The sequence below is a fragment of the Conger conger genome, chromosome 2 (genome assembly GCF_963514075.1).
Source record: "Conger conger chromosome 2, fConCon1.1, whole genome shotgun sequence".
NCBI lineage: Eukaryota > Metazoa > Chordata > Actinopteri > Anguilliformes > Congridae > Conger > Conger conger.
In genome coordinates this window covers 17,543,476-17,557,677 of record NC_083761.1, presented here as the reverse complement: position 1 = coordinate 17,557,677, position 14,202 = coordinate 17,543,476, and the positions used below count along the sequence as shown (strand labels likewise).

The 14,202-nt window shown below is 47.1% G+C and overlaps 1 protein-coding gene across 1 annotated transcript in view; it reads left to right on the top strand.

Annotated features, from left to right (window-relative positions):
* The window catches only part of LOC133122485 (disintegrin and metalloproteinase domain-containing protein 12), a 97,731-nt gene that overhangs the window by 76,654 nt on the left and 6,875 nt on the right, over nt 1-14,202 (top strand). The window contains exons 12-21 of the mRNA XM_061232472.1: nt 746-923; nt 3,080-3,169; nt 3,780-3,975; nt 4,968-5,076; nt 6,030-6,228; nt 7,239-7,316; nt 9,563-9,671; nt 10,285-10,420; nt 10,728-10,836; nt 12,517-12,738. Coding sequence (XP_061088456.1) covers nt 746-923; nt 3,080-3,169; nt 3,780-3,975; nt 4,968-5,076; nt 6,030-6,228; nt 7,239-7,316; nt 9,563-9,671; nt 10,285-10,420; nt 10,728-10,836; nt 12,517-12,738 — 1,426 coding nt within the window. The remainder of the gene's footprint in view (nt 1-745; nt 924-3,079; nt 3,170-3,779; nt 3,976-4,967; nt 5,077-6,029; nt 6,229-7,238; nt 7,317-9,562; nt 9,672-10,284; nt 10,421-10,727; nt 10,837-12,516; nt 12,739-14,202) is intronic.

Here is a 14,202-nt window from a genome sequence, read left to right as displayed (position 1 = left end):
TGGAGAATAGGTCAGTTTGTTCTGATGCTTTATCTAAACACACAAAACACCAAAATCTTTGCCAGTGTGTGGAACACACACACACACACACACACAAAGCACATACACATACCTACACACTTGCAGGAACAAAAACATGTGGATGCACAAAGACTTCCTCACACAGACATACATACACATGCATACACTCTCACACACAAAAACATGCATACCTACACACACACACACACACACACACACACTCGCACACACACACGGACACACACACTTCCATCCAGCATGTGCCATCATCAGCCAAGTTGAGTGTTCAGTGAAAGCAGCTTGATGTCTGTAACAAAGCTCTGGCAGATTGAGTTCAAGGCTGATTCGTTTCCCCCGTGGAGAAGTACACCCTCGTTGTCCTTTCTAGAAAGAACATGCTATCTCCCATCACCATTCCTTTTCATTTACGGCCTTCGTAACTCTGAGGGAGAGAGAGGAGAGGTTGTCAATGCCACCAACCTTTATCGACTTTCACACAATAAATTCCTCCTAGCCGCCTTCCATCCGACAGCAGAATTTACCTTTGTGGTTTTCTCGTACGTGTGCGGAGACCGATGCAGTTGTACTCACAGGCTTTCATCTTGCCTTTGTTTTCCAGAGCCCTGTGGTCGCGTTGAGCAAATTAAATCAGAGATATTTAGACTCTCTCCGCAGCACACGCTCATAATCGCTGCACTCACACCCCCTGCCCCCTCCTTCACAGGTACCCCTTCCCTACCGTGTTCAGCAGCTGCAGTAAGAAGGACCTGGCAGCCAGTCTGGAGAAGGGCGTGGGCATGTGCCTGTTCAACATGCCCGAGGTGAAGGTGCTGTACGGGGGGCAGAAGTGTGGCAACGGCTACGTGGAGGAGGGCGAGGAGTGCGACTGCGGTGAGCTGGAGGTGAGTCCTGCTGAAGAAAAACAGCTCAAGCTAGGTTTTTAAACAGCTGGTAGCTGGTTGACCAGCTCCATACTCAACATGGTTTGACTAGCTCAAGCTATGTTTTTAAACTTGAAATTAATTTAATGCTGGTCATAGCTGGATTTTACACCAGGGAGGACTGGTCACGAAGCCCACTAGTTGGCACCTGAACTCTGCACATGCTCCATAAACCCCTTTAATTTTACACACATCTCAACAGTGATAGACAGTATAAAACACTAAATTTACAACAGCTGTCTGATACTTGTGTACTTTGGAGACCCAGTAGCACTTTGAACTAATGCTTTCTGCTTAATGCTGAAGTGAGCAAGTTAAAATATGTTGTTATACGAATAAAATGAGCTACATTTTTCCTTCATCGGTTTTCGGCTTCCATCTGTGCTCATTTATCTTTTCCATGAGTGTGGAAACTCGGTTGCTGTTTGCATTTGTCCTGTAATTTGAAACATGGCGGTATCGCCATCATAATCATCCAATAGGGCCAGTCAAATATCAGTTATTGCTAACAGCCCCAGAGCTTCTACACTGTAGATCCGTCATTTTTCAGCTCGGCTGAAGAGAAAAAAATAGGTTCATTTAAGTTCCTCTAAATCTTTGATGAATTCTGTGTCCTCCTCAAAACCCCTTTCTCATGTTGATAGTCATGGGTCATTAGCGCGTAGCTCAATTTTCCTGGCCCGTTTTGTGACAAGTGAAACACAAAGAAACAGAAAGAAGGTGAGGTCTGCACTGGTGTCGCCTCAAAATAAAATGAAACACAGATTTACAGGTCACCAGAGGACCAAAAAACAACGTCCCATCTGGAAAGCAGGTACCGGCAGCTGTGTGCACTGTCCTGGAAAGTCTGATGTCTCTGATGACATCTGTTTGCTTTTTGTTTTGTAACCAAAGTGAACAATGCTTTTATTACCAAGATTACAGCTAGCTTATGTCATCACTCATTACACATTCGACATACCGCTGTTTGAAATGTCTGTGTCAGCTCCTAATTTCGCTCCGGTCCATAGACCAGATATTGAACAAAAATAACTACACATATGCTCTTCTGCATGAACATTTGATTTGCAGCATGTGCTCATTAAATAAACGGCTGCGGTCTTCAGTTAACGATAACACTTCGAGATCATTCTGCATTTCAAGATAGCACCGACAGCCTGATTGAGCTGACAGAAATAGAGATGTAGATGAAAAGAGACTAAGCCTTTCGTATTCCTGTGGCAATACACACCCGCTGTGACTTGACCCAACAAACGATTTCAAGCTAAGCCCTAAGGATAGCGGGAAGACAAGAGCTGTTGGTCTGGGTACCGTGGAGAATGTGGGACCACTGTGCACCAATGACATGAGAGAGGCTTGGTCAGGCATGAAAATGGCTCCCTCTTCAAGAACAATACGTCTTATGTTTGAGAGACAGCTTAATAAACTACCGAGAGCTTCACCGGCCCACTGGGCCAGCGCTGAGGGCTCAGCACCTCGTCTGGCCGCGGCACCTCATTAAAATAGCGCCGCTCTTCTTCTGTTCAGCATGACTCGCCTGGGAAAGCGGCCTTAGAGCATTTTGGCTTTTAAACAAGTTCTGGACAAGCTTCAGCACTAGCTCTTCTTTGTCACCTGTGCTTTCCCCTTCATCTGCGAAGGAAATGAACGGTCAGTTTATAACCCTGCGTAAGTAGGCCTTTCTGCCGGTTAGGCCTCCCATGATGTCACCGTACCCTTCCTTAGTAAAACTTGGGCCTTGACCTGCTCCCATCCCCCCTTCCTCCATCATACGTCTAGTACCCACAATTCTGTGTGAGGATTAACTCATGGCTTGGAGATTTCTGATTAGTACAGTACAGGGGCCTAATGCTTAATGTGAAGCATATGGTCTGTGTCTAAAACTGAGGATACATTACATTGAGAAGGAGTGGGTATATGCTGCATGTTGGCTCTGGTTTCCTGAGCTGTGTGGGAAGGCGGGGGGCACGCAGATGGGGCAAGTCATTGTGTAGGGAGTGGGGGGGGATTGAGTTCTGCCTTCAGGAAGTGCTCTTGCTGACCTGGGGGTTGCTGGACGGGAAATCTAACACAACCCAACACGGGGAGCTGATGTCAGTGTGCCTCTGCTCCCACAGGAGTGCATGAACCCCTGCTGCAACGCCTCCACCTGCACGCTGAAGGGGGCTGCCGTGTGTGCGCACGGGCAGTGCTGTGAAGACTGCCAGGTACTCTGCCCCCCCCTCCGTCCCCTGTAACACATACTCCATCCTACGGCCCCAATCCCTATTTCCTACTCCCAGATATACATTACTCTGCTTCCTTCAAGCCCCCTACTGCAAAAACCAAAAACAACTCAAGTATTTTAGTCTAATACTCACATTTCACACTTCACACTCATAACACAAGAATATTGCCAATGAGGTGAGCCAGTTTGACGAATTTCAGGATTTGCAAGTGGGGTCTGAAAATTTCACTTGTCAAGCAAACAGTGACTTAAGCAAGCAAATATTTTCTACTTGAGAGAAAAAAAAATGATTACAAGTCTCATTACAAGACTAAAGCGCTTGTTAAGTCAGACGTTTTTTACAGTGTAATGAACTGACTGGCTGTTAAAACCAGAGCAGAAGCAGAGCTTCCAGGAGGCTCGGCGAGTCGTAAATCACAGTTTTATTTCACCGCGGCGAGCACACCGGGGGGACTTCCGCATGTGAATCCGCTAAAACATTACCTGGCAATCCGGGGGGAGGTACGGGAGCCTGGTCAGGTCTGCCACCCCTCCCCTCGGGCCCTACAGAGCGACCTGGTGCTTACCCCCGCCTGCTCTCATCTGCGCAGCTGAAGCTGGCGGGCACGCCCTGCAGGGAGTCGAGCAACTCCTGCGACCTTCCCGAGTTCTGCACCGGCGCCAACCCCCACTGCCCCGCCAACGTCTACCTGCACGACGGCCACGCCTGCCACAACGTGGACGGCTACTGCTACAACGGCATCTGCCAGACACACGAGCAGCAGTGCATCACGCTGTGGGGCCAGGGTGAGTCCAGCGCCGCCTTCTACACGAGCCTGCGGTGGCCAGCCCTGTTCCTGGAGACCTACCGTCCTGTAGGTCAGCGATACTTCATCTTCCCCAGAAGGGGCCGGTGTGGGTGCAGGCTTTTGTTCCAACCGAGCGATTACACACATGGACGAATTATCCATTAGAGCAGTGTTAACCAACCCTGCTCCTAGAGATCTACTGTCCTGTTGGTTTTCACTCCAAACCTAACAAAGCACACCTCATTCAAGAACTCGAGATCTGCATTGAGCTGCTAATTAGTAAAGTCAGATGTGCCAAATTATGGTTGCAATGAAAACCTACAGGGCAGTAGATCTCCAGGACCAGTGTTGGTGACCAGTGCATAAGAGTCTTTGCTAAGGACATTGATTAGTAGACTGCTAGTAAACTGCTTAGGAGGAACAGAAGCCTGCATCCACACTGGTCCTTTCTGGATAAGATTGAGTATCCCAGCTGTAGGTTTTCACTTCAATCCGAACAATGCACACCTCATTCAACAGCGATAAATCTTGTTAACATGCTAATTAGTAGAGTCAGGTGTGCAAAATTAGCGTTGAAATGAAAAGGAACAGGGTTGGCTTCCACTGCTATCAGCCCATAGGCTACACTCAGTTGAAGGTTGCAGACCCCTGGTCTGAACTGTGGAGTTCTGTCATCGAAAGTTGCTCCAAACTCCAAAGTTGCGCCATAACCAACACATTCTGATGCAGCATGAAATAGTGTCACAGCATGAAATAGTGTCGCCACATGTTTTTGTTCTTTTCGTAATTGCTTCTGTCTGTCTTTCATGTCAGTTCTGAATGCATAAGCAGGTGTTCTCTGAGGAGTTGCTGAACGTGCACTTCTCTGGGATGGTAGATTATTCTTGGAGTTAGGTCTCTCTCTCTCTCTCCGTCTCTCACGCAATCACTCACTCGCTGGCTCACTGTCTTCCACTCTCTTTCTCATTGTCAACTCTCGCTCTTCTGCAGGAGCGAAGCCAGCCCCAGGTATCTGCTTTGAGAGGGTCAATTCTGCAGGTGACCCTTATGGGAACTGTGGGAAGGATTCCAAGGGTTCGTTTGTCAAATGTGACGCAAGGCAAGAGCAACACATCCTCAGTCAACACAGAACACAATACCCAACCCCCCACTCCCCACTTCAGTACATGGATAGGAAGTTTTTTTCCGAAAACAGTAGAGACAGATCTGATGTTATATGATGACTCCAAAAAAGTATGAAGTAAATAAGTAAATATGAAGTTATGAAGTAAATAAGATTATCATGTACTGAGAATTGTTCATAAAATCATTCATAGAATCACAAACAAACAGAAAACATTCCCAGGCCTTGTATCACACATGGTTTGAATCTTTCCATCGACCAGTCCTTAATTATAATTACTGTAATTACTCCAAGCTTGACGAAGCTTCAGCAAAATGCCTATTAGAGTGTGACAAAGACATCACAGTGGCTCCTTCAAAAGTAGCGGTAATAATCAGTGGCCCTAATCTTGGCAAAGAATACTTATGAACAAAGTTGTGAGAAAATCTCATCAGAACACTGCAATTAGACACAAACCGACATGTCTCATTATTTTATTCTGTTGACAGTCCATTGGTTCTTTACAAAACCTGACAGGAAAGTGTCAAGGTGTCCAAAAAGGGCAGCCAGGTGCATTCTGCAGTCTGGTGGCAAAAACTGATTACTGCTATTCTTTGAAGGCCATTGGAGTCGTAGAGCATGACAGCAAAACATAGTGAGCGTGTTTGGCTGGACCTGAGATGTGTTTCTAAATCTGTCTCATATGGGCTGTTGGCTTCAGGGTTCTTTGACTCATCCAACTTAACTCTTAAAACTTAGTTTTTCCAGAAAACTTTACATTACTTTCAAGGTCCCATTAGAGCAGTGGGATATTTAGGTAAACTGCTCATTGTTGGAGAACAGCCTAGGGTGTCCTTTGAGGGATTATGCTGCGTTTATGACAGCTTGAAGTAATGAGTGAAAAGCCGATCGCGTCACTGACACTGGCCGCTGTTGTGTGTGTTTTGCAGAGATGCTAAGTGTGGCAAAATTCAGTGTCAAGGAGGGGCCAACCGGCCGGTAATTGGTACGAATGCTGTCTCCATAGAAACAAACATCCCCCTGCAGGAAGGGGGGAGGATTCTGTGTCGTGGGACGCACGTTTACCTGGGTGATGATATGCCCGACCCGGGCCTGGTACTGACCGGGACAAAGTGTGGAGAGAGCATGGTGAGGGCTACTCATGGACTCACATACTGTATACTTTTCACACAGAACCACACTCTCCCCATAGAATCACATACTGTATACTTTTCACACAGAACCACACTCTCCTCATAGAATCACATGGTCATCACAGAATCACACTGTACCCAGAGAATGACACATTCCTCATAGAAACACACTCCTTGTAGAATCGAATATATACTCCTGTGTGTCTTCATTGACTTCCAATTCTTACTGTAATGCTGTGATGAAAATACACAATCTTTATAGAAATAGTCTCTATACTATCATGTATTCCTTGTATAATCAAATATAGACTCATAGAATCACACAGTCCTCTTAGAATTACACAGTACTCATAGAATCATGTAGTCCTCATAGAATCACAAAGCTCGTATTGCATAATTAGAGTGAACAAGCAAGGAGTGAATGTTGCATTTGGGACAGCTTGATTATAGTGTAGAACTCCTCTCATTGTACTACCGAAACAGCATACCACAGCAGTGGTGAGGCAGATCAGTGCAGTGACATCAGTGGGTAGCTAATGACATGTTTTTATCCATCTGGTCCACAGTTAGAGCTCAGTGTAAACCCTCTGCTATTCTGTGAACGTGGTCCATTCCCACTACCTCTGTTATATTCAGGTTGTTTTCAGTAATCCCACAGATTATATAGACCCACCTGATTCTCTGCTGTGGATTCTTAACATTGAATATTTTGTCTTCCAGCCATTGAAGACAAAGTATTCTAAAAGCAGTGTGATCACAATACCGTGGTAATGGATGTTCTGTAAAGTAAAATAGCACCAGGGACTTCCGTTTACCAACCAGAATATATTGTATTGAAGATGTAAAGATGACAGAAGGGTTGACAATCTGATTATTCTATAGCATATGTGGTCGTCACAGAAGTTATTGGAGTAGTTCCGGTGATGGATCTTTCGTTGTAAAGCACTGGGTTGCCTTGGTAATGACTAGCGCATAATCTTTGATTTGTCCATCTGTCTGCCCTAGATGTGCCTGAATCGGCGCTGCCAGAATGTCAGCATGTTTGGGGTACATGAGTGCTCCAGGCGGTGTAATGGCCGAGGGGTAAGTCCATTTTCGCTGTCCTCAGATAACTGGGCTCAGCTGGGGGGTGGTGGAGGTGGTAGTGGCCACCGGGTTAATGATTAGGGGATTGGTCACTGCTTATTTATTTACAGTATTTAGTGGCAAAATACTTATTTTCAGGCTCTTCTCTGCTGTAAAATTCAGGTATGCCAACTTGGCTGAGCTGGTCATAAACTGGTCTAGCTTGGTTTGAGCTGGTCAACCAACATGTCTAAGTTAATCATGAAGCTGGCCTCGCTGGGTCTGAGCTGGTCGACTAGCTACTGCTGGTAGCTTGTCTGAGCTAGTAGCTTGAGCTGGTCAAACCATGTCAAGCTGGGAGCTGGTCTAAACTGGTCAACCAGCTAAATCATGTTGAGCTGGTCTGAACTGGTCAACCAATGGACTGTCAACAGCTTGAGCTGTTTTTGTCATCAGGGTTCTATTGCCTCTCTCCACTTTCACTGGGCAGTGTCCTCTTGCTTTGACCACACTGCCCCCCTTTATATTAATACAACATTCACTTTCACTCCATGTTTCCCCCTGTAACAGTATTCCCTCCATGTAACAGTTTGTCGTTTTCAAAAGCAATAAAAAAGTATGTCCACTTTCGTGGTTCCATCCTGACCATGACATTAGTTGCTGCACTATTGTTCCTACAACAAATAGAAAACAGAGGCTGACACAGAGTGTGTTTGAAGCAGCCATTATTGGGTTTTTTATTGCAATTTTTATTTTAGTTGTGTCTCCCTCACTTACCACTCAAAAGCTGAGGCATTGTTAGTGTACACACAAACAGCCCTGTTAAAGTGTACCCTCTCTCTCTATGACCAGAAGAGACGCCCTCCCTCACTCTCATACCCTCAATCGTACAGTGCAGTACACACATACACGCATCCCTTGTTCTGGCTGGCGTGATCAGAGCATTTTTGAATTATAGCAACAGTTACAATGCTTTACAATCAATCTTTGTTGCTCCAGAAGGTTCAATCAATGAGGACATAATGGTTTCATTTGTGTCCCGTTCATAGCTCCATCAATCATCTTCCAGCGTGGAGGAGGCCAACTGCGATTGCGCCGCGCTGGAATCCGAAATAGCGATCCCCGTTTTGCCAAAACACACACCAGCATCGAGTGCTCCTCGCTTTGAAACAGGCCGAGAGCAGTGGGGCACATTTGATGTTTTATGTATCTTACTTCTTTAGCACTACAAATAGGAAAGCGCGTACCTTTGAAGACGGACACCTCATCTCGTATTCGTGGGATGCACGGGGCGTGTAAGCGAGAACCGTCAGTAACCTCGGGCTAGATAGGTGGCGTCCTATTGAGGGAGTATTTTGTTAGTGAGAAGATAGCGGTGGGGGCCAGATGAGGTCGGTCCAGTGCCTCTCCCTGAGGCGGTGTTTAGCGGCTGGGTCCAGGTTCTGACCGAGTCTGGGCCTCAGGGTCGGATCACATGCTTTCCGACATGAGAAAACGGGTGGAGGGGCCTGGGCACTCTCTCTCAGACGCTCGGTTTGGACTGTTTGGCGGTTAGAGAGAGTGAGAGAGAGACATAGAGAGAGAGAGAGAGTGAGAGAGAGAGAGAAAGTGAGAGAGAGATAGAGAGTGAGACAGAGAGAGAGAAAGAAACTGAGAGAAAGAGAGAGAGGGAGGAGGAAAGGGAGAGTTGGCACTTCTCACTCTTCCAGATCAATTCAAGATGTTTTGTTGCTGGAGAATCCCACAGCTGGGCTCCATTACCTCTGGGAGAATCCCTGCTGGATTCCACCCCTGCTCGGCACAGGGATGGGCTGGGGTTGCGTCTAAAGAAAAAACCAAAAAGAAGAAATAAAATGTGGCTGCACTCACAAAGGTCTGTGGAGTGTGTTGAGTTTGCTTGCAGAGCTGGCCGCACAATTAAATGGAAACGACAGAAACGTGTATCTGTCCGTGGGAACTTGCACTTGTATCACGTTTGTATTGCAGGTCCCCTAAAATGGGTGGACTATGTATAAAAAGGGATGCAATTCCTACACACATCACCCAAAGTAGATGTTAATTCCATCAAATTAGAGGTGACTGTCTGCACTTTAACCTCATATTCATTGTTTCATTTCAAATCCAATGTTCTGGAGTAGAGCCAAAAGAGCTGAAATTGTATCACTGTTCAAATACTTATGGACTCCACTGTGCATAAGTATAAGAGTGAAAAGCAACATTACAGTAAGAGTGTGAAATAAATGACTCCCTCCTGTTTTTGACAGGTGTGCAATAACAACAAGAACTGCCACTGTGAGGCTCACTGGGGGCCCCCTTTCTGTGACCAGGCTGGCTTTGGGGGCAGCATGGACAGTGGGCCCATGAGACAGGCGGGTATGTACAGAGATTTCACCTGCCCCACTCATTTAGTGGAAACAAAAAGAACACACTAGGACCAGTAAACAGATACTCTAATACTTGTTTCTAGTGAGATTGCAGTTTTGAAAATGATATCTACTTAGCCCATCATTTGTCATGACTAAATGGCAAATGGTCTGCATTTATATAGTGCAACTATGGTTACACAAAGCACTTTAGAGTGAATGCCTCTCAACCACCCGTTCACACACATACTCACACACCGACGGCGAAAGGCTGCCATGCATGCACCCAGCTCGTAGGTGTCTTGAACAAGGACACGTTGACAGTTTTGCCCAGAAGGCCAGGGATCAAACCAGCAACTCTCTGATTGCCAGACAATCGCTGTACCTCCTTGTGTAATATTAAAAAGTGAGGGATCAGCATCCAGCAGCATGCTAATACAGTCCTGCCAATTCTTTTTATAAGTGATTTCAATTTTTAATTATCTTCATAGTAATGCAATAAGGTATGTGTGCAGGCAGGTCTGTTTGTTATGTAAAAGTGTTTTGATATTAAAATGTGTTTGAGCATGTCTGTTTTGTGTGAAGTGCGTTGAGGTATGCACTCCGGTGTGTGATATCCGCAGATGGCCGTAGCGTGACTGTGGGCATCCTGGTGGTGCTGCTGGGGGTCTTCTCCGCCGGCCTCATCATCTTCTTCAAGAGGAAGGCTCTCGTTCGCCTGCTCTTCACCAACAAGAAGACGGCCATCGAGAAACTAAGGTCCTGGAGTTTCACTGCACAAACAATACAAAATTCCTATATAGCACTTTTATCCCATTGACCCATTCACACACCAATGGTGACTGGCTGGCATGCAAGGCACCGACCTGCTCATCGGGAGCAATTGGGGGTTAGGTGTCTTGTTCAGAGACACTTTGACACACCCAGAGTGGGGGATCAAACTGGCAGCCGTACGACCGCTCTTATCTCCTGAGCTAATGTCGCCCCAGGTGTCTTTCAATAGGTTAAAAGGCTGATGCACTGTCGCGTGTGTCTGGATTAAATTGTGTGCTTGTTGCCATTGCAGGTCCGTGAGCGCGAACGGGCCATCCAGCCCGACCCAAACGCAGGCTGAGAACAGGACGTCCCCTCACCGGCAGCCCCTGAACCAGCCCCAGAGCACCAGCATATGCAAGGTGCGTCACTTCCCGTGACCGGCACCGCCACCAACATGCCCTTTCCACAGGAGGGCGCTGTGCTGACCCCGTCCTAAATTCACAACAGAGACATTCCAGTTGCTTATTTTATCTGCTTATTTATCTTAGAGCTAAGGTGTGAGGAAAGGACACGAGGAAATGATGCAAGGAGTCAAAATAAGGGATTGAAATGAACCCATACTGACTCACACTTTCTTTTTCACCAACCCTTGCCACAGGAGGGCGCTGTGCTGACTTGCATAAACTCCTGGCAGAGACATACTGTCCCACTGACTCACTGTTCCTTCTTCACAAAACGCCTCCATTTCTAATCCAGCGAAATCAATCCATGCATTGTTAGCACAGAGGGGGGAAAATAACATGGCAGCTGTGACACAGTTTGCTAAACCTGTTTCTTCCTGGGGCCAGATGCTGGCTGAGCTGGATAACCAATTTCTCAGTGTGGAAAATCAGTCATCTGCCGACTGGAAGCGAATTCCACTCGAGTGAGATCTGAATCCAGCGCAAGTCATGCAAAATAGGTCTGGGCGCATCAGAGGAAATGGAATTGATTGAGTCAAGTGCGAGAACGTGGGTGCGGAGGAAGCATTCGCGTTTGAGTGTGTAGCACAGAGCGACGTGTACAGTACAATTGGAGCCAAGGGCGGGGAGTTCTGAGTTATGTGGAGCGGGTCACAGGAGCCCGGCCACTTAACCCTTAGAAGAGAGGAGCTTTTGGAGTGTTTCTTTCAAAATTCAAAGTCAGAATAACACTACTTTCACTTAACAGTCGTGATTGTTACAGTCAACATTAGAATGTTCAGTTGGGGGTGTCTCGGTGGCGCAGCCTGTAGAGCACTGACCGCATGCTCATTGCAAGCCGCGACGTCGGCGGTTGAATCCGACCGTCTGACATTTGTCGCATGTCTTCCCTCTCTCGCTCACATTCTTCCTGTCTCTCTATACTATATACTGTCCAATAAAGCTGAAAAAGGCAAAAAAAAAAGAATGTTCAGTTGGGAAACTGAAAAAATCCATTCAGGGGTAGAGTTGGTGGGTGGGTGGGTGGATGTCAACAATTTTCCCACTTGATATCTGATTGACATCTGAGTGACGTAGAGGTACAGTGGACAGCAGGCATGCACGAGATCGCTGATCATGCGTGGACGCATCAAGGTCCACCGGTCTCCGAGGCACACAGCACTCACCTCATGGGACGTGACGGTGACATGCATACGGTCAAATTCACCGACCCCCTTCCCTGGAACAATCCAGCATGGATTCAGGGGGGCTGTGAGTGTCGGGGGGGGGGCACGACATTCTACATTACATTACAGTTATTTGGCTGACGCTGTTATCCAAAGATAAGCAGGACTAAGCAGGGGACAATCCCCCCTGGAGCAATGTGGGGTTAAGGGCTTTATCGTGGCTACACCCTCTCCCTCTTGTATGTACTTTGTTGTACGTCGCTCTGGATAAGAGCGTCCGCCAAATGCCTATAATTTTATGTAATGTTCACCGGAGCTTGAACCACCAGTCTTCCAGGTCCCAGTCATGCACCTTAGCTGCTAGGCTACATGCTGCCCCCTGAGATGGGGGTTTGGAGGTGAATAAACGGGTAACCCGGCTGGGCGTCTCTCACCTGGGTCTGACAGCGCTGCCTTTTCTGGTGTTTCACAGCCGGCACACATGGGCGCCTCGCCCCCCCTCCCCCCTCCACACAGCTTCCACCCCCAAGCCCTCCGCAGACTCCCGCAGTGCCAGCCCGTCCACATCAGCCACCCCATCCCCCGGCCCCCCGTGCCGCCCCCGCACCGGGCCACGCCCGCCCACGGACCCTCCCCTCCACGAGGGGCCCCGCTGCGTAACCTGGCCCGTCACAGCTCCTTCAGGATGGACATGGTGAGTGTGCATGAGAGGTGACCCAACTGTATTCGGTTTCAGTGGTGGAATATCCTGTAGCAAGACCTAGCTAGGGTATATATCAGCGCTACTCAACTCCACGTCCTGCGGGAGTCTCTGCAGGTGTTTGCTTCAACCGTGCGCTACACCACCTGGAGTTCAGTAGCGCTGGTATACATCATCGGCTGATATGGCAGCTCATTTGCATGGGTCAGTACTCATGTGGGGATGCTACTGTATGACCTGAGTTCACAAGATGAACGCTGCAATAAGGTACAGTCAGACCGTTATCACATCTAGTGTCCATTTCCCATAAGACCACAAACAAGTGACTGTAGAGAAGCTAGAAACTATTACAAGTTGGTGGGGGGTGAGTGCTCCAGTTTCATTAAAACATTTTTTTGCTTTATGTCATCAAATCATTTCGAGAGTGGTACCTTGGGTCATTTGAGTCCTAGAAAATTCAGTTCTTCCGTGTTCACATTTTTGCCTTGATATGGACGTATAGTGAATAATACACTCAAACGAAAGCTGAGTCTGCACTTTACTCTTTAACTTTTTGCTTCATTTCAAATCTGGTGTGTGGAGGACAGAGCCAAAACTACCAAAACTGTATTGCTGTCCAAATACTTACTAACTGCACCATATGTTGAAGTTTACAGAAAAATAATAGAATAAATAAAACAATAACATTTGCTTATTTTAAGGAGTTATTTTGCATAAACTGAATAAGTGTAGAATGTGCAAGAAGACTGGTGGAAGAACAGGGAATGATGGAGAACAGGAGAGCGGAGGGAAAGGAGAGGTTTATTGAAATGGCACCGAAGCGCGTCCTTTTATGAAGGTATAACTTTGTGTGTAAAAGGTGCTGTCGCGAGGTCCCAAATCCATGCAGCGGTATCGGCGCAGCTAGGGAAAACTTCCAGATAGGAACCTCTGGCAGCGCCCGATCTCCAGGCGAAAAACATTATCCGGTCCTACTCACCGTCCCGTGGTGAATCGCGACACAGTCCTGATTGTGGTTCAATCAACCGCGGCGATCGGAAATGAAAGGTTGAGGCCGCGTAGACCTCGCGTATTAAAAGCGCAGCAGGTAAACTCAATGCAGGTGCGAAACAGCGCTTCTGATCAGCTCTGCCTTGTGTGTGTGTTTGTTCACCATGCCAGGATGACAACCGTCAGGCTAAATACATCCTCCATTCAAAGGCTGCGGTGGTGCGGAAATCGCTGCTGGCATTTCTAAATGACTTTACCGCTGATTAAGTACTAAGAAACACACGAGAGAAGTGATTTACAACTAGCGCAGAGCAAGACTTAACGCAGTGGAGACATGTTACCTGGTGCTTCCTGCTCGAATAGGTTAAACAGCCATCGGTTTGGGCTTCTGCGTTTCTGAATATGTCACAGCCAGAGAGGAACGCTGAAAATTCCACATTTGCCACGGTTACTGAACAACTTAGTTTC